General features: G+C 37.5%; 2 protein-coding genes across 3 annotated transcripts in view; both read left to right on the forward strand.

The window, feature by feature from the left end:
• Window positions 1–3,743, forward strand: part of LOC140613355 (olfactory receptor 4C11-like) — an 86,523-nt gene extending 82,780 nt beyond the window's left edge. For both annotated transcript variants that reach the window (XR_012014472.1, XR_012014471.1), the window contains exons 2-3: window positions 2,022–2,176; window positions 3,662–3,743. The gene's annotated coding sequence lies outside the window, so the exon portion shown is untranslated. The remainder of the gene's footprint in view (window positions 1–2,021; window positions 2,177–3,661) is intronic.
• Window positions 3,744–5,362: 1,619 nt separating this feature from the next.
• LOC140613356 (olfactory receptor 4C11-like) lies at window positions 5,363–6,277 on the forward strand. The gene has a single exon (XM_072791888.1). It carries the CDS (start codon window positions 5,363–5,365, stop codon window positions 6,275–6,277), a length of 915 nt encoding a protein of 304 aa, XP_072647989.1.
• The last annotated feature ends 14,381 nt before the right edge of the window (window positions 6,278–20,658 follow it).

Below are 20,658 nucleotides of genomic sequence, written 5' to 3' on the forward strand. Positions count from 1 at the left end.
TTTTGGTCACAGTCGTATAAAAGTTGAAGTACTCACAAGAAGAAATCTAGAAAGAACACAAATACATGAAGCAAAGAATCCTACTCCTAAACATTAAATAGGTCAAACAAATAATCAAACGGGAAATCAAAATATTCATGGAGACAGATGAAAATGTTAAGGTGTTAATATCTAAAAGATGTAAAGAATGTACATAACTCACCACCACAAAGACTAAAAATCTTACTTAAAAAATGGACAGAGAACCTGAATAGACATTTTTCTAAGAAGATAGAGAAATAACAATTTAACACATGAAAAGATGTTCAATGTCACTCATCATCAGGGAAATGAAAATCAAAATCACAGTGGGATGTCACTTCACACCAGTCAGAATGACTAAAATAAAAAGAAAAAAAAAACAAGAAATAAAGAGTGTTGGCAAGGATGTGGAATAAAATGTACCCTCATACCCTCTGGTGGGAATATAAACTGGTGCGGCCACTGTAGAAATCAGGATGGAAGTTCCTCAAAAATGAAAAATAGAAAAATAGAATTGCCATGTGATCCAGTAATTCCACTATTATTTATCCAAATATATTTTTGCAACAACATGAATGGATTGAGTCAGTCTAAACATAAGTGAAATTCAGACAGACTAAGACAAATACCATATGAATTCACTACTATCTATGTAGATTTCAGAAAGAAGACAAATGAGCAAAGAAAAAAGGTCACAAACAAAAAAACTCAGATTCTTAAAATATGGAGAATAAAATGGTGGTTACCAGAGGGAAGGTGGGCAGTTAGGATAAAAGGGTGAATGTAATTGAGAGAACACCTGTCGTGTTGAGCACCGATAATGTATAGAATTGTTCAATCAAAAATATGTGCATGTTTTGTAGGTAAATTATAACTTACGCGGCTTTATTTTTTTAATATTTTATTTATTTATTCATTAGAGACACATAGTGAAAGAGGCAGAGATACAGGAAGAAGGAGAAGCAGGTCCTTACAGGGAGCCAGATGTGGGAGAAAATCTGGCACCCTGGGATCACATCCTGAGCCAGAGGAGATGCTCAACCACTGAAGCAGGAAGGCATTCCTCCTTAAGTTGCTTTAAAAACAAACAAAAAATCAGTAAAAGCATTTTCAATTCCAATTTTCTATCTTTTCTTTACATTTGCCTGAATAACTTCAAAGTATTATAGAAATTATAGAAATCGTAATTAGTAGTTTTCACCGTAATTATATTTTACCAGTATTATTAAGATTGAAAATAATTATTATATCTACAGTATCATTTTACTATCATTACAGATAGGAAAATGAGAGAAGTTAAGAGGTTGCTCAAAGTCATAGAGACGTTTATTATGAAAATAAAACTCAATCATATCACATGTGTTGGAAAATGTACCTGGGCTCAGAGGTTCGTGTGCTGTTAGAAAAGATTTCACTTAAAGAGAAAAGTCTTTGGGAACTTTTATTAGTCTCTACTTCATTGTGACTTGAAAGGCATACTTTCTCCTTAGACCAGGGACACCAGTGGAGCAGTTGGTCACTGAAATGGGATGGGTCCCTTTGGGAGTCTAGGAGGAGAGATGGATTCTGTGGACAGGATCTGTCAGATGATAGCCTGTCTGGGATTACTTGGCCCCGTGGTTTGCATTGATCCAGGAGGGACTGAGCTAAGTAGTTTGTAGAGCAAATCCTCTGGGGTTGGGTGGGAAGGGCACAGCCCTTATTCCTCCAAAGGCTGGGTATTTGTGAACTTCTATGAAATCTCTATATATCTATTGGATATCTATTGGAGGACGAACAAATGTTTAATCCATACGCTCTGCCAAGGAATTGTTTTGGGCATAGAGCTGCCTTTAGAGATTTTTCTATCATAGGATTGTGGGAATAATTCCTTTATATTCTAGAAAGTTCTAACAGTAGAAATAAGAAATGTTCTGCTGATATTACAGACCTCATTGAAGACTCTAACCCAAGCCTCTAGGAAAGATTGGCTACCTGTGGTGTATCTTCTCTCCACATAGATCCTGCAGTGGAAAGCTGAGTAGAAGTATTCGAAGTACAGATTACATGTTTCAAACACACTGCATATGATTCATCTTCAAGATAAATCAGATTTGCAAGAGAAAAAACTATGGGCTCTCTATTGGATCTCATCTCCTTCTGTACAAGAAATAGGGTAAGTTTAAAAACCCAAGTAATTTACTTTTTTTTTTTTTTTTTTTTAGTAAACTACATTCATTCTCTTGATTCCCATTCAGTACTGAAGTTTCTGATAGTTGCCATTATGTAATTCTTTCAATCTTTGAGAAGCATGACGTGCCAGGAAGCTTATTTCTCTCAGTAATGAGAAGATTCTGATATGTCAGGGTTTCTGCCTTTCACTGTCCTTGATGCAGCACTGTCTCAGGACCAATTCTTATCGAATGAGGGGTACATTGAAGGGTGTAGAGGAATAGTATCCTACACAGGTGGATTTCTTACTTGCAAAGCTTAAGGTCAGGAAAAGGAAAGGCTGTATACTGACCATGGCAATCAGTATTCATAGAAAGTGTTGTTACCACGATTCTATGGCACTATGATACTCCTTGCTCTGATATTAATGACTGTAATGTTGGCTGCCCAAACCCACTGATACCTAAGAATTACATTTTCTTTCTGGTGTTGGAGTGAGAGATGTTCTCCAGAGTGGAGGAATGAGAAGAAAACTCTAGTGAAATCCTAGGATGAAGTGCTCCTTTGTCCCTTGCAAAATTCTTTGCTCAGCCTTGCACTGTGTATTTACATTTAAGTATAAATATAAATGCTGGTCTCTCTCTCTCTTTTTTTTTTTTCTGACTCATCAGGATTTTCCATCCATTTGCTAGTCAGGACATGTACTGGATGTGTCCATGGTTTTGTTCCTTACGTATGTATGGTTTCTGGCTTTATGCTGGCTCTACTCGAGTGGCTGGTGTCTGATGCTTCTCATGGCAGTAGTGAGTGGAGTGTCCAAGAAGGAGAGGTTGCCATGGAGCACAAAGGCTAGCGTTCTGGTACTGGTTTCTTTTTGACTGATCTCCAGTAAATTGCCTGCCAGCCTATCCTGAATTACCCAAATAGAACAAAATGAGCTTGCTTTATGGAACATAAAATCAAATGAACACAGATATTAAAACAAAAATGAAGAAGGCTATAATTAAGGATAGATTCACTACACACAGACACACAGACACACACACACACACACACACACACAGTTTTTACCATTGGAAAGTCGTTAGCAAGAAGGTTTTCTGAGAAGATGGCATCTGAACTGGGTTCTGTGTGCACAGTGAGAGGAAGGTCTTTGTCACTAAGAAATCCTGAAAATTTAGTGAATGAGATGGTATGTGGGTATATTTATGAAGGATAGTAATAACAGGTGTGGTTGGAGCACACATGCCCAGAAGCGGGAAAGGAAAGTGGTCGGCAAGGTTATGGCAGTGTTTGAGGGCTTTCAAACTCATGGTGAGTATTTCAGCTAATGCATTAGAAAGCCATAGTAACCATTTTATCATTTTCATGATTCATCATATTTTTATACTGTCCTTTACAAGATATAGCAAAGCAATAAAAAGAAGTAGAGGATAGAGGATGAGGACAAGAGAGAATATCTGAAATTGTGTCCTTTCTTTCTGTTTAGAAACATGGAGTGTCCACTTAATGAATACTGGGATTGGCCATTTGTAATACTGATCTTTGTGAAATACCAGCTTGATTTTTTGGTATGTATGAACTAATAATTCTCACAGTGCAAATTCATATGGGTATCTCATTCAATCTGCTATTTTTCCCAACAAAATGATGTAAGAGGTTTTATTCAGAATTTAATGAATATTAGACACTATGTGAAAAGAATTATTATTTTCTATATTCTGGGAATCTAAATGATTCTGCTTTTAGGGTAGTGAAAATGCTCTGTATGATATTATAATGATGAATGCATGTCCTTAGCATTTATTTAAATCCGTAGATTGTACCACAGGAAGAGTGGACCTAAGGTTAACTCTGCCTCTGGTTGCTGATGGTGGGTTATGGTTGGCTCATCAGTTGTGACAAGTGTGCCATCCTGGCAGAAGTGTTGATAATGGCAGGGGTGATATTTTGTGGGGGCAGAGCTATATGGGGACTCTTTGTGCCTTTCTCTCAGTTTTGATATGAATCTAACACTATTCTAAAAATAATAAATCTTAACAATAACAACAAAAGCGTAAGGAGCAATGACAAAATGATCCTATTAAAGCCGACGAGAGGTGTGTAATTTTGCTACACAGCCCCCTTCATCCACTCCCAGAGAAACAACTGAGAGTGAGCAATTCTGGTCCTTCTGTGAGAGAGCAAGTGACAGATCTGAAGCCACCACTGATTTGCTTTGTTGGGGCCACAACGGATGTACTTGTATGCTTTCCACTGTTTCTCAGTGCAGCAGATACAAAGATGAATGTTTTCAGTGCAACTCTCACTTCTTAGGAGGTGGGCACTTTATTATAGATAGGCTCAAATTCCAGTTGGGCTAAATTTGTATGTCTCCAAATTTTTTTTTTTATTGGTGTTCAATTTACTAACATACAGAATAACACCCAGTGCCCGTCACCCATTCACTCCCACCCCCCGCCCTCCTCCCCTTCTACCACCCCTAGTTCGTTTCCCAGAGTTAGCAGTCTTTACGTTCTGTCTCCCTTTCTGATATTTCCCACACATTTCTTCTCCCTTCCCTTATATTCCCTTTCACTATTATTTATATTCCCCAAATGAATGAGAACATATAATGTTTGTCCTTCTCCGACTGACTTACTTCACTCAGCATAATACCCTCCAGTTCCATCCACGTTGAAGCAAATGGTGTCTCCAAATTTTATATTTGACCACAGAAATATATTCCAATTTCATATCCTGGTTTTCATGGCTTTGGCTGGAAGGAAAACTTGCTTTTCCATGTTTTTCCACTATGACTTTCCCACATGAAATCTCTAGTGTAGACAGATTTCAATTTTTCAGATTAAGGCTAAATGTTAAGGCAGCTAATTCATTTGCCCAGGAAAGTACAATTTCTGCCATTTTCAATCTTTGTAGAATTCAAAAATTTTGAAGGATATTGACTTTTTATTCTCCAAATGCAAAGGCTTTGATCCAATTGGGTTAGTTTCTGAATCAATAGATTGATCTTGGAAAGGCATGGACTTCTGCAGATTTACAAAGATTCATAGGAAATTAAAGGAAGTTGGAGTAACATGGAGCAGATGAGGAATACAGAGTTCAACCTACTGATCTCTCCATAATGTGACTTCTTCTTCGCTTTGCAGCTTAGGGTCTTATCAAGGTCACCTTACCTGCAACCAACAAAATGGTGATGAATAGCACTGTGAATGAATTCATTCTGTTTGGCTTGACACAGGATCCAAGAAAACAGAAAGCAGTATTTGGGGTCTTCTTGATGTTTTACCTTGCCACACTGTTGGGAAACTTTCTCATTGTAGTGACTATTAAAAGAAGCAGGACCCTTGGGAGTCCCATGTACTTCTTCCTATTTTACCTGTCTTTTACTGATGCTTGCCTCTCTACAACCATTGCCCCCAGATTGATTGTGGATGCCATTTCTCAGAGGAAGACCATTTCCTACAATGAGTGCATGACTCAAGTCTTTTCAGCCCACTTCTTTGGATGCATGGAAATCTTCGTGCTGATCCTCATGGCTTTTGATCGCTATGTAGCCATTTGTAAGCCCTTGCGATACACAACCATCATGAACAGGCATGTCTGCAGTGTGCTGGTGATTCTGGGTTGGGTGGGATCCTGTATCCACTCTTCAGCACAAATTTTCCTGGCTTCGAGATTGCCTTTCTGTGGTCCCAATGTGATTGATCACTATTTCTGTGACTTGCAGCCCTTGTTGAAACTTGCTTGCATGGACACTTATGTAATAAATTTGCTAGTTGTTTCTAACAGTGGAGCCATATGCACGGTGAGTTTCATAATTCTGCTTATCTCCTATGTTATCATCTTGTACTCTCTGAGAAACTACAGTGCAGAAGGAAGGCGAAAAGCCCTTTCGACCTGCACCTCCCATTTTATTGTGGTTGTCCTATTTTTTGGCCCATGTATATTCATGTATACACGCCCGGCAACCACATTTCCAGTAGACAAGGTGGTGGCAGTGTTTTATACCTTTGGGACACCCTTGCTGAACCCTCTGATCTATACACTGAGGAATGCGGAAGTGAAAAATGCCATGAAAAAGTTATGGTGTAGCAAAGTGTGACTTCTGCTGATGCATGATATTCAGGGATTCTAATGTATATTTCCTTAACAGTTTGGTTTTCCTTCATGGACAGGAAAGATAAAAAATTTTTCCTTCAGGATTAAAACCAATTAGTATTTGTAATCATGCTTTTTTGTATATTTAATTGTATTTATATTATTAAATAGTAATAAATATAAAGACTCCTTATTCTGAGAGGATTGCATTAGAATAAGATTACTTGGGGATCTCTGGATGTCTTGGCAGTTTAGCGCCCGCCTTTGGCCCAGGGCGTGATCCTGGACACCCGGAATCGAGTCCCACGTCGGGCTCCTGGTGCATGGAGCCTGCTTCTCCCTCTGCGTGTGTCTCTGCCTCTCTCTCTCTCTCTGTGTGTGTGTGACTATCATAAATAAAAAAAAGAAAGAAAGAAAGAAAGAAAAACCTATCATAGACCTTAGTTGAAAGGTTTTGACATCTGGTCATAGTCAAGATGAATATGTGAATAACATGATAATTTAGCTTCCTGGATCAATTTGCCTTCAGAAGGAAAGCATTAACTAGTGAGAGAATGATTGTGTGTGTGAGCACACACCAATTCTTTGTCTAAGTTTTATTCTAGCGTAATGAATGTGGTCAAGGTGTTAATCCATATGTAACTGGAACTTAATGTAGGGGGCTGTCTTGACAACCTGGCATTTGGAGAAGGTGTTCTAAGAAATTCTGCTCTGGAATCTATACTTGAGCTTGCCTCACTGAGGAATCTACATGGAGGGACCCTCAACCTCTAATAAAAGCTTAAATATTGGTGAAAACCTGTACTGTGACTCGAAATTTTCTCAAAATTCTGTGAGTGGTGAGAGAAGGAGAATCTTATACTTGGCAGTGATGGGTGGTATCAGCCCCTCAGCTGCCTTTTCGGGGGTCGTTCCCATTGCTCTTCACAAGGGAGAAAGAAGAGACAGTGAGGGGGTTTGACAGCAGGAATATGCAGAAAGAAATACACAGAAGGGAGGATAAAGGGGAGAAGGGAGGCAAGGTGAAAAGCAAGAAAAGGGCAAGGAAAAGTGGGAAATTTGTCCACGTTGGAGAGCAGAAGCTTTGCCTTTCTTATATTTTGAGAATCAATTCTGGATGCATGGACATTTGCAGGAAAAAAAAAAAAGCGAAGTCTCAGTATCTCTACATCTTGACTTAATGTAGCTTACCTCCCTTGACTGCCAAGAGTTTTTGTTTGGGTATCAGGAAAAAAAAAAAAGGTTTCTTTCTGCCCTAATATGTTGAAAAATCATAATTCAGATTATTTTGGAGAACTCATGATTGAAAAGTCTGTTTTAGTTCATTTCAATTTTTGTCTTTTGTTTTTATATGAGAATGTTTTAAAATATACATTTTCACCTTTGAAGATAACCCAACTGATATGTATAATACATACCTGCCACCACCACTGCCACATCATAACCTATAATCAAGCACTTCCATGTGATGCTCTTTCAGTACCTGAGTTTATAATACCCAACAAAACGGCACCAGGAAGTATTACTTTAATTGATATAGGCTAATGAGAAAAGAATGAAATGAATTTCATAAGTATGTGAAAAGTTTCTGCCAATGGAAGCACAATGTTATCCTGTCCCGCCAAAGATGCCCAGTATTCTTACATAGGAAGTGGTGTTGGACTAAAGACTTAAGACCCGATGAGGACATTTATCAGAGAATGAATGAGGACATTAGAGAAATATTTGTTTGCACTCACATAAAAGATACATTTTCATGAACAAATTGGTATAATTAAACTGTATCTGCCAATGGGGAAGATTTCAAAGTGAATTGGGTGGGGATTGACATGAGGAAGTAGTCATGAGGAAAGGGGACAAGGAATCACTCTAAGCATTGGAAGGGGAGAAAGGAAAGGAAGTCTGAAAATCAATCCTTGAATGTTCAGGGGTTAAAAAAAGAAAAGGAATTCATTAAAGATCCAAGAGAGCTCTTAGAGAACCGTTTTTGTGATGTCAAGGGTGAGGGGAGCCATTTGCAGTTCTCCTCACCTCTACAAGGAGTTGGAGGCTTCTTGGTTAGCCTGAGGCTGTCCTAGCACTCCCCTGATCTGTCTCCTTTCCCTAAAGGGTCCCAGGAGTATGTTGCCAGTCATCCAATAGTGAAAACGATGTTTCCAGTATTTTGTGCAGCTTCTAGCTACTTTCAGCAAAGGGGAAGTTCAGTGACTGCATTATGTCCAGAAATTTAAAACACTACATTTTCTTTGAATCGGGTTTGTTTTTACATTATTAAAAATAATTATGAGCTATGAAAAAAGGAAACTAGTGCACTCTCCTTCCATTCCATCTCCCATGTCCCGATTCCTGCTGTAACTAATGCATTTTTATCTTTTTTTTTAAAGATTTTATTCATTCATGAGAGAAAGAGAGAGAGAGAGAGAGAGAGAGAGAGGCAGAGACACAGGCAGAGGGAGAAGTGGGCTCTGTGCAAGGAGCCCGACGTGGGACTCCATCCTTGGTCTCCAGGATCAGGCCCTGGGCTGAAGGCACCGCTCAACCACTGAGCTGCCGGGACTGCCCTTATTGAGTTTTTGACATACTTTCTAACCTTTTTTCCAAATTGATAGTCATTTATCTTATTATAATTTATTTTCATGTTGATACTTTCAACCTCATTCTATATTAAATTACCAAATTTATATTGTTGAATTTGTTTGCATGATACTCTCTGTCCTCTTAACATATTTGTTTATTCTGTGGGCATACTCAATTTGATATCATACTACAGCTTTATGATATATTTGCACTTGGTTCTTCTCCCTCTATCCCCAAAAATCCTTGATTCTTCTATACATTCAACCATATGTACTTTAGAATCTTTTACTCCGTTTCCATGCAAATCATCTTCAGTAATTATGTTTAGGAATTCACTCAGTGTGTCAATTAATTGGGAAAAATGAACAACTTTAAAGAGGCAGTTCATTCACTTCCAAATTGTATAATTTAGCTGATTCAGTTGTTGTATTTCTTTTTGTTTAGTTTTATTGTTCTTCGATAAGACTATTCATGTTTCTGTTACATCTCATAATTTTATTTTTATTCTAGTGGAGATTTATTCCATTTTATAATTGTCTATTATACTTACATTTGGAAGTATTATTATGCTGGTTTTCGAGTAAGCTCTTTTAATAAGTAGTTTAATCTGCAAGCTGATTGTCTTGGTTTGGAGAAGTAGATGAAAACATCAGCCAGTAATGACTTGTGTTGTTTTGTGTTGCTTCAACTACTTTATTTCCTTTTCCATTCATTGTTTGAAACAGAATTTCCAAAGTGACAGGCTGCTAGACTGAATTTACCTGAAAATTTGCAAATTTGTTTAATCCAAAAATTGTTTAACATAAGATTTTATAATAGGTCATCAGTATATTCAAATAATTAACATGCATATGAAATATGGGTGCCTTATTTCTCTTAAAAATCTGGGTGAGGGACAAATTTGGATATATGCCCCTCATTAGGCAACCACACACAAGAACTTAGTCCTGGTAGACTCTAAAGGGGAAAAGATTTGTTCCATTTCTATAGGGTGTAAGGGCTTAAAATCCTTCTTAAATATCTTTGCACAGTGTGGCTTCATTCAATGTTTTAAATCTTTTGATCTCTGTTAGAATATGGGGTTAAGGACCTGGTATTAAAAGCCAGTGCAGTACATAATAATGACAGCTATAAAAGGTGGCCTTATCTTGTTCCTGAATTTAATGGAACTCTCTTAAAATTAAAGGTAACACTTCCTTTAGACTTCTGGAACATATTCTTTGATCAAGTTAACGAGACTCATTTTACTTTCAGTTTGCTGTAATTAATTTAATTATAATCCAGACTAAATGTTAGAAAATCCCATGTTGGCATCTCAGAAATAGTTCTTTTTGTTTTATTAATAGAAGTTGATTATCAGGAAATCCTGGCAACAGAAATCAGCAAACTTAGGATTGTGTTGGAAAGCAGAATACGTAAAAAAATTCCAGGCCTTGTCTGCTAAAATGTATTTACTGAGAGATAGAGGCATGCTGTTACCTGACTACTAATTATAGGATGGCACAGTCTCATGAGTTCTCAATAATAGAATGAGAAACATAAAGTAAATCTAGCATGACATTATTTATTTGATTGACCTTTATCAAGTTCTAAAACCTTATACATTTCACAGATATAAAGACATGGACCTCATTCTGAGGTCCTTCCCAGTGTTTGTACTATGGGATCATAATAAAATAAAGATCATCCTAAGGGTTTTTGTAAGATGAAGGTCATCATACGGTATGGACTTTTTCTTCTGTATTGAACACAATAGAAATTGTAAAATATAAAGCTAAGAGAAGTATTTTATGGTGAAATGTTTTCTAACGCATTTGTAAAGTTCCTTCTACGATCAAAACTTAAAGGACAAATAGAAGCTAGCTGCAAAATCTTTTCACAACTATTCCCCCAACTCCTTATAGCACAAAAGTGAGTCATTGCTCCTGAAAATTTTGGAGTCTGTGTCATTTTTAAGAGACAATAACAACATTCATATTCTTTGTGGTTTGAGGAACAGTTAGTGGTCTCAGCACTATAGTCTGACCCTGTGTGTATTTCTGTTCTTGCTTCTTGCAACTCTCTTCCTGGACCATTATGTTCCTGGTCTTTCACAGCTCCTTGAATATACCCCAGGAGTGCTGTATTAGAGTCTCCCTTTCTAGAATTTTCACCCCAGTAATTTTCACATGGCTATTTCCACCTGATCCTTTTTGTTATTTATTGGTTCTTATCATCATTAAAATATTGATTGATATGTTTCTGCAATTACCCTCATGAAATCTGAAGAAAATTCAAACACAGTTGAAACATTATCTGCTGATAGAATCTTTCTCCTCCTTCCCAGGATGAGGTACCCTCCATAGAATAACCGGACCCCTCTGCTTCCAATGATTATGTTCTAATGATCACTACCTGTCTTTTGTTTGCTTCATTTAAATTTAATTATCGTTGATATATTATATCATTAATTTCAGATGTAGAATTTAGTAATTCATCAGTTGCTATAATACCCAGTACTTATCACCTCATGTGTCCTCCTTAAAGCCTGCAATCTGGTTACCGCATTCCACCACCAATCTCCTCTCCAGCAGCCCTCAGTTTCTTTCACATAGTTAAGAGTCTCTCATATGTCTCCCTCTCTGATTTCATCCTATTTCAATTTCCCTCCCCTTTTCCATGATCCTCTGTTTTGTTTCTTAAATTCCACACATGAGTGAAACCATATGATTTTTTTTTCCTCTAATTGACTTCTTTTTCTCAGAATCATATCCTCTGATTCCATCCATGTTGATGTAAATGGTAAGGCTTAATCCTTCTGATGGCTGCATAATAGTCCATTGTATTATCCACCACATCTTTATGCATTCATCTGTGGTTGGACATCGGGACCTTTCCACAGTCTGTCTATCTTGCATATTCCTGCTGTGAACATTGGGGTACAGGTGGTCCTTTGATTCCATATATTTGTATCTTTGGAGTAAATTCCTAGTAGTTCAATTGCTGCATTGTAGGGTAGCTCTATTTTCAACCTCTTGGGGACCTCCATACTGTTTTCCAGAGTGGCTGCATCAGCATGCATGCTCACTAGTATTGTGAGAGCGTCCTCTTTCTCTGCATCCTCACCGACATTTGTCGTTTCCTGACTTGTCAATTTTAGCCATTCTGACTGGTGTGAGATGGTATCTCATTGTGGTTTTGAGTTGTATTTCCCTGATGTCAAGGCATGTGGAGCATTTTTCATGTGTCTGTTGGCCATTTGTAGGTCTACTTTGAGAAACGTCTGCTCAACTCTTTTATTTCCTGACAGCAATGTTTTGGGGGGTATTGAGTTAAATAAGTTTCTTAGGAGATCTTGAATACTAGCCTGATACATCATTTGCAAATATCTTCTCTATTCTGTAGGTTGCCTTTTCTTTTTGTTGACTATTTCCTTTCCTTTGCGAAAGCTTTATATCTTGATGAATCCAGATAGTTCATTTTTGCTTTTCTTTCCCTTGCCTGGAGAGCTGTGTCTAGCAAGAAGTTGCTGTGGCTGAGGTGAAAGATGTTTCAGCATGTGCCCTCCTCTAGGACTTTGATGGATTCTTGTCTCACAGGTCTATCACCAACTTTTGGGTCACTTTTTGTGTTGGTATAAGAAAATGATCCAGTTCCATTCTTCTGCAATGTGGCTGTCCAATTATCCCACACCATTTGTTGAAGAGACTATTTTCCATTGGATATTCCTCCCTGGTTTGTTGAAGATTTGAATATTAGTGGACCATCATGATGAGGGTTCATTTCTGGGACCTCTATTCTATTGATCTCTGTGTTTGCTTTTGTGCCAGGAGCATATTCTCTGATGCTTACAGCTTTGTAATACAGCTTGAGGTCCAGAATTGTGATGCCACCAGTTTTAGTTTTCTTTTTCAACTTTCCTCAGTCTACCTGGGGTCTGTTCTGGTTCCATACAAATCTAGGATTATTAGTTCCAGCTCAGTGAAAACTACCGATTATACTTTGATAGAGATTGCATTGAATGTGTAGATTGCTCTGGGTAGCATAGACATTTTCACAGTATTTGTTGTTCCAGTCATGAGCATGGTATTTTTTTCCAATAAATTCTGTCACCCTTCATTTCTTTAATTTCTTTAATACGTATTCTATGTTTTCAGAGTACAGATCTTTTTTTACCACTTTGGTTAGGTTTGTTCGTAGGTATTTTTGATTTTTGGTGCAATCGTCAATAGGATTAATCCCGTAATGTCACTTTCTTCAGTCTTACTGTTACTGTATAGAAAGGCAACTTATTTCTGTGCAATGATTTCATATGCTGCCATGTTGCTGAATACTTATATGAGATCTAGCAATATTTGAGTGGAGTCTTTTGGATTTTCCACATATAGTATCATGTCATCTGTAAAGAGTGAGAGTTCGATGGCTTCTTTGCTGATTTGGATGCCTTTTATTCCTCTTTTTCTCTTTTTTGTCTCCTTGCTGAGGTTAAAATGTCTCGTACTATTTTGAACAGCAGTGGTGAGTCGGTATCCCTGCTGTGTTCCTGACCATTGATTGAGAATGATATTCTCTGTGGGTTGTTGTTTGTGTGTTTTATTTTTATATGTATATATAGAGCTTTTATGATATTGAGATAAGCTCCCTATATCCCTACACTCTGGAGAGTTTTAATCAGGAAAGGATGCTGTATTTTGTCGAATGCTTTTTCTGCATCAACTGAGAGGATCCTGTGGCTCTCATCCTTTCTTTTATTAATGGATGTGTCACTCTGATTGATTTGTAGATGTTGAACCACCCTTGAAGCCCAGAAAGAAATCCCACTTGGTCATGGTGATTAATCCTTTTGATGTGCTTTTGGATCCTAATGGCTGTCTCCTGAGAATTTTTGCATCCTTGTTTATTCGGGATATTGTTCTGTATTTTTCCTTTTGGTGGAATCTTTGTCTGGTTTTGAGATCAAGGTAATGCTGGTCTTATAGAATAAGTTTGGAAGTATTCCTTCCATTTCTATTTTTTTGATATAGCTTCCAAAAATAGGTATTAGTTCTTCCCTAAATGTTTGGTAGAATTCCCCTAGGAAGTCATCTGGTCTTGAGTTGTAGTTTGTTAGGTGATCTTTGATTATTGCTTCAATGTCTTTGCTGGTTTTGATTCTGTTCAGGCTTTCTATTTCTTCTTGCTTCAGTTTTGGTAGGTCATGTGTTTCCAGGAATGCTTTCATTTCTTCTAGATTGCCTAATTGGTTGGCATATAATTGCACATAGCAATCTATGAAATTGTTTGTATTTCCTTGGTGTTGGTAGTGATCTCACCTCTTCATTTATGGTTTTATTTATTCAGGTCCTTGATCTTTTGTTTTTGATAGGTCAGTCTAGTGGTTTCTTGATCTTATTAATTCTTTCAAAGTAACCAGCTTCTAGTTTTGTTGTTCTAGTCTACTGTTCTTTTAGTTTGTATTTCATCAATTTCTGCTATAATCTTTATTATTTCTCTTCTCTTGCGACATTTAGCTCCTTTAGGTGTAAGGTTAAGTTGTGTAGTTGAGACCTTTCCTGTGTTGAGAACAGCTTGTATCACTGTATACTTCTCTCTTAAGACTGCCTTTGCTTCATCTGAACTGTTGTGTTTTCCTTTTATTTCATTTCATGAATATTTAAAGATTCTTCTTTAGTTTCTTCTTTGACCCATTCATTCTTTAGTAGGATGCTTTAACCCGAATGAATTTTGTCCCTCCTAAATTTCCTGTTGTGATTGAGTTCAAAATTCCAATCATTATAGTCAGAAAAATTGCAGGGAATAATCCCAATCTTTTGAATTCAGTTGAGACCTGATTTTTGATTCAGCTGCGATCGATAATGGAAAATGATCTGTATTCACTCAAGAAGAATATGTAGTCTTTTGCTTTAGGAAGGCATGCTCTGAATATGTCTGTAATGTCCGTCTGGACCAGTGTGTCATTCAAAGCCCTTGTTTCCTTACTGAAATTCTGCTTTGATGATCTGTGCATTTTTGTGAATGTTGTGTTAAAGATGCCCACTATTACTGTATTATTGTCAAAGTGTTTCTTAATTCTGTTGTTATTTGCTTTATATATTTGGCTGCTCCTCTATTAGAGTCTAAATAATTGCAGTTTTAATTCTTCTTGTTTGATGGACCACTTAATTATGATACATTGTCCTTCCTCATCTCTTATGACTGTCTTCAGGTTAGAAACTAATGTGTCTGTTATAAAGATTCCCCTAAACGTTTTTGTTTTTGTTTTTGTTTTATGTCCACTAGCATGATAGATGGTTCTCGTCCTCCTCGCTTTTGATCTGGAAGTGTCTTTCGGTCTAAATTGTGCCGATTGTAGACGACATATCAAAGTGTCATGCTTTTTTTTTATCCAAATTGAACCTATGACTTATGATTCTAGTATTTATCCCATTCATATTTAGAGTGAACATTGAGCGATACGAATCCATTGTCATTGCTTGACCTGTAAAGTCACTATTTCTGTATATTATCTCTGTTCATTTCTGGTTTATGTTACTTTTGGGCTCTCTTTTCACTTCCAGGATCCTCTTTAATATTTCCTGGTGGGCTGGTTTAGTGATCACAAGTTCTTTCAGTTTCTCTTTTTCCTGGATCTCTTTATCTCTCCTATTCTGAATGACAGCCTTGCTGGATATAGTATCCTTGTCTGCATACTGTTTTCATTTAGCATCCTGAATATATCATGCCAGTCCTTTCCAGCCTTCTAGGTCTCTGTGGATAAGACAGTGGGACTCTTATTTTCCTACCCTCATAGATTCAGGACCTCTTGTCCTGAGCTGCTTTCAGAGTTTTCTCTCTGTCTCTGAAATTTGCAAGCTCCACTGTTATATGTTGAGGTGTTAGACTACTTTTGTATTGATTTTGAGGGGGATCCTTTGTTCCTTCTGAATCTGAATGCCTGTCTCCTTCCTCAGATTAGAAGAATTTTCAGCTATAATATGCTTTTATATACCTTCTTCCCCACTTTCTCTCTTACTTTTTCCTCTTCTTTTGGGACCCCAATTATGCTAATATTGTTTCATCTTATGGTATCACTTATCTCTCAAATTTTTCCCTTGTGATTCCGTAGTTGTTTATCTCTTTTTTTTTAACTTCAGTTTTCTTATTCTTCTCAATTTGTTTTCTATATCACTCATCCTCTCTTCCATCTCATTTTTTCCCCAGCAGTTAGAGCCTCCATTTTTTATTGCATCTCAGGAATAGTAGCCTTTTTAGTTTTGACCTCCTTAGATTTTAGTTCTTTTATTTTGCCAGAAAGGGACTCTCTAGTGTCTTCTACGCTTTTTTTCAGCCCAGGTAGTATCTTTATAATTTTTATTCTGAATCTACTTCCAACATGTTGCTTCTATCTCTACTGATTAGGTCCTTGGCAGTGAATACTGCCTTGTGTACTCTTTTGAAGTGAGTTCTTCTGTATTGTCATTCTGACCATAGAAGAACATGAAAGAGAACAAAATACTAAAATGGCAACAGTGATTCCAGAGAAATATACATGAAAAAAATCAGAAGCAACAGAAAAAGAATTAAAGATGGGCAGCCCCGGTGGCACAGCGGTTTAACTCTGCCTGCAGCCCGGGGACTGATCCTGGAGACCAGATCGAGTCCCACATCGGGCTCCCTGCGTGGAGCCCCTTCTCCCTCTGCCTCTGTCTCACTTGCTCTGTATCTCTCATGAGTAAATAAAATAAAATCTTAAAAAAAAGAAAAATAATTAAAGAAAGAGAGAGAATATAACCAAATTCTGAACAGACGGAGCGCTACACTAGATCCTGGGTGTATTTTGGTTGGCTCCTTTGAAGAAATTAGATCTCAAATTGTAAAGAAAGGCAAATTTATATATAATCAAAACAATTAATTGGATTCAATGACCGGTTAAAATAGAACTATAAAATGAAAATCAAAGAGACTTTAAAAGAGTTGATAAAATAAGAAATTATTTGAAAAGCAACAAAAAGATTAATGTGAAAGAGTGAAGAAATATGAGAAAAAACCTTAAATTCTATATACTATTTTCCCCTAGTGCTGGAGTTTGGCAGTTCTCTATCATTGGTTACCTTGGTCTTAGCAGATGTCCCTGCAGATCTTCTGGGCGAGGTGCCTGGTGCAGTGACTCTCAGGTTTCTTGTCGTGGATTTTATTGCTCTGCCCTTTGCAGGGAGCCAGGCTAAATATACAGCTCCAGATTTCTCTATGTGACTTTTGTTGCCTTAAGGCTTTCCGTACCATTATAGGGGTTGAGAAGGAAAATCAGAGCTGCACCTCCATCTCCAGCCCTCACGCTGAAAGTTCATGTCCCTTATTCTTCAGTGAGTGCTCAGGTAAAAGCAGTCTATCACTCTTATCCCCCTGGTTTCAGTTCACATTCAGTGCTAAACCAGCCTGTGACCCAGTGCATGTGATCTCGTTTCAAGAATCCAAGTTTTAAAGACTTCTGTGGCACTCAGCAGTAATACACCTCCTGGAGAAGTGGGGGCCTCTCAGTGTTTCTGTCACTTTCTGGGCCCCTCCGCAGAGAGCAGTCACCCTACCTTGCTGACGTTCCCTGTTTATGGCAAGACTGAGTTGAATGTTGGTCCTGGGCTGACTGTCTGCAATAAGGTACTCTGCCCCAGTGCCTGGGAACACTCTGCTGCACTCTGGTACCCCCATTCTTTTTGTGATGCCAGGAATCCTGAGACCATGCTGTCAAACCCAGGATTCTGTCTTTCTTCACCTCCTGACCACCCTTCAGGCAAACTTGTAAAAGTCCCAATTTTGCACTCCACTGCTTACACCATCATCTGGTACTTGAATAATGGAGGCTTCAATGCCCATGGTTTATTCTCTGATAGATGGCCTCAGATTCATTTCTCTATACACCCTCCATTGCAAAAAGTGGTTATTTTTCTATTTGTAGAATTGTAGCAACTTTTTCTCAGATCGCCAGTTGATTTTGCAGTTGTTCGGTATGATTTGTTAGGTATCCAGCTGATTTCCAGAGACGAGAGAAGATGAAGGTCCCCTACTCCTCTGCCATGTTAAGTCTCTCCCCATTCTGCAGCTTTAAATAGGTGGTCACAGAAGTCTTCATGGCAGACATCACTTTGGAATAAATACTTGAAGGTGGTGAAGGAGTCAGTCATGTGGATATACACTACAGTAATGTCTTGGAGGGTATGAGGCTAATGAGATGGGATCCTTGAGAGTACTAGGTGAGATCAAAGAGGAATTGTTGGGTCTAGATCACATAGAGCCTTGTAGGTTGCATTACATGTCTTCCTTTTTGATGAAATGAAGTGGAGCACCATTGGAGAACTTTGATCAGAGAAGAGACGAGACATGACTCACCTATTTTGTCTGATATTAGTATTTCTGCCTTAGCTTTCCTTTTGCTTCTATTTGCATGGTAAATGTTTTTCCAGCCTGTCTCTTTCCACCTCTCCGTGTCTTAGTTCTGAAGTGAGTTCAACAAAAGGATATAACTATTGCAATTACTGGGACCACACATGTTTTCACCTAAATGAATTAAACAACTACTAACAGGCACAAAAGAAGAAATTTGCAGTACTGCAATAACAGTAGGGAATTCTTATACCTCAGCTCCACCAATAGACAGATCATCCAGACAAAAAAAAGAAATAAACTAGAAAGAGTGGCTTTGAATGACATATTTGACCAAATGGGCCTAAGATATTCAGAACATTATATCCCAATAGAGCAGAAGACATTCTTTTCAAGTTCACAGGGGACATTATCTTGAATAGATCTCAATTAGGGTACAAAACAAACAAGACTTAACAAAATAAAAAAGTCTGAAATCATATTACACACCGTTTTTGGTCACAGTCGTATAAAAGTTGAAGTACTCACAAGAAGAAATCTAGAAAGAACACAAATACATGAAGCAAAGAATCCTACTCCTAAACATTAAATAGGTCAAACAAATAATCAAACGGGAAATCAAAATATTCATGGAGACAGATGAAAATGTTAAGGTGTTAATATCTAAAAGATGTAAAGAATGTACATAACTCACCACCACAAAGACTAAAAATCTTACTTAAAAAATGGACAGAGAACCTGAATAGACATTTTTCTAAGAAGATAGAGAAATAACAATTTAACACATGAAAAGATGTTCAATGTCACTCATCATCAGGGAAATGAAAATCAAAATCACAGTGGGATGTCACTTCACACCAGTCAGAATGACTAAAATAAAAAGAAAAAAAAAACAAGAAATAAAGAGTGTTGGCAAGGATGTGGAATAAAATGTACCCTCATACCCTCTGGTGGGAATATAAACTGGTGCGGCCACTGTAGAAATCAGGATGGAAGTTCCTCAAAAATGAAAAATAGAAAAATAGAATTGCCATGTGATCCAGTAATTCCACTATTATTTATCCAAATATATTTTTGCAACAACATGAATGGATTGAGTCAGTCTAAACATAAGTGAAATTCAGACAGACTAAGACAAATACCATATGAATTCACTACTATCTATGTAGATTTCAGAAAGAAGACAAATGAGCAAAGAAAAAAGGTCACAAACAAAAAAACTCAGATTCTTAAAATATGGAGAATAAAATGGTGGTTACCAGAGGGAAGGTGGGCAGTTAGGATAAAAGGGTGAATGTAATTGAGAGAACACCTGTCGTGTTGAGCACCGATAATGTATAGAATTGTTCAATCAAAAATATGTGCATGTTTTGTAGGTAAATTATAACTTACGCGGCTTTATTTTTTTAATATTTTATTTATTTATTCATTAGAGACACATAGTGAAAGAGGCAGAGATACAGGAAGAAGGAGAAGCAGGTCCTTACAGGGAGCCAGATGTGGGAGAAAATCTGGCACCCTGGGATCACATCCTGAGCCAGAGGAGATGCTCAACCACTGAAGCAGGAAGGCATTCCTCCTTAAGTTGCTTTAAAAACAAACAAAAAATCAGTAAAAGCATTTTCAATTCCAATTTTCTATCTTTTCTTTACATTTGCCTGAATAACTTCAAAGTATTATAGAAATTATAGAAATCGTAATTAGTAGTTTTCACCGTAATTATATTTTACCAGTATTATTAAGATTGAAAATAATTATTATATCTACAGTATCATTTTACTATCATTACAGATAGGAAAATGAGAGAAGTTAAGAGGTTGCTCAAAGTCATAGAGACGTTTATTATGAAAATAAAACTCAATCATATCACATGTGTTGGAAAATGTACCTGGGCTCAGAGGTTCGTGTGCTGTTAGAAAAGATTTCACTTAAAGAGAAAAGTCTTTGGGAACTTTTATTAGTCTCTACTTCATTGTGACTTGAAAGGCATACTTTCTCCTTAGACCAGGGACACCAGTGGAGCAGTTGGTCACTGAAATGGGATGGGTCCCTTTGGGAGTCTAGGAGGAGAGATGGATTCTGTGGACAGGATCTGTCAGATGATAGCCTGTCTGGGATTACTTGGCCCCGTGGTTTGCATTGATCCAGGAGGGACTGAGCTAAGTAGTTTGTAGAGCAAATCCTCTGGGGTTGGGTGGGAAGGGCACAGCCCTTATTCCTCCAAAGGCTGGGTATTTGTGAACTTCTATGAAATCTCTATATATCTATTGGATATCTATTGGAGGACGAACAAATGTTTAATCCATACGCTCTGCCAAGGAATTGTTTTGGGCATAGAGCTGCCTTTAGAGATTTTTCTATCATAGGATTGTGGGAATAATTCCTTTATATTCTAGAAAGTTCTAACAGTAGAAATAAGAAATGTTCTGCTGATATTACAGACCTCATTGAAGACTCTAACCCAAGCCTCTA

This window comes from Canis lupus, chromosome 21, assembly GCF_048164855.1.
Source record: "Canis lupus baileyi chromosome 21, mCanLup2.hap1, whole genome shotgun sequence".
In the NCBI taxonomy this organism is placed as follows: domain Eukaryota; kingdom Metazoa; phylum Chordata; class Mammalia; order Carnivora; family Canidae; genus Canis; species Canis lupus.

Coding starts and splice junctions, on each gene's coding strand:
- LOC140613356 (XM_072791888.1), top strand. CDS start 5,363: ATGGTGATGAATAGCACTGTGAATGAATTCATTCTGTTTGGCTTGACA.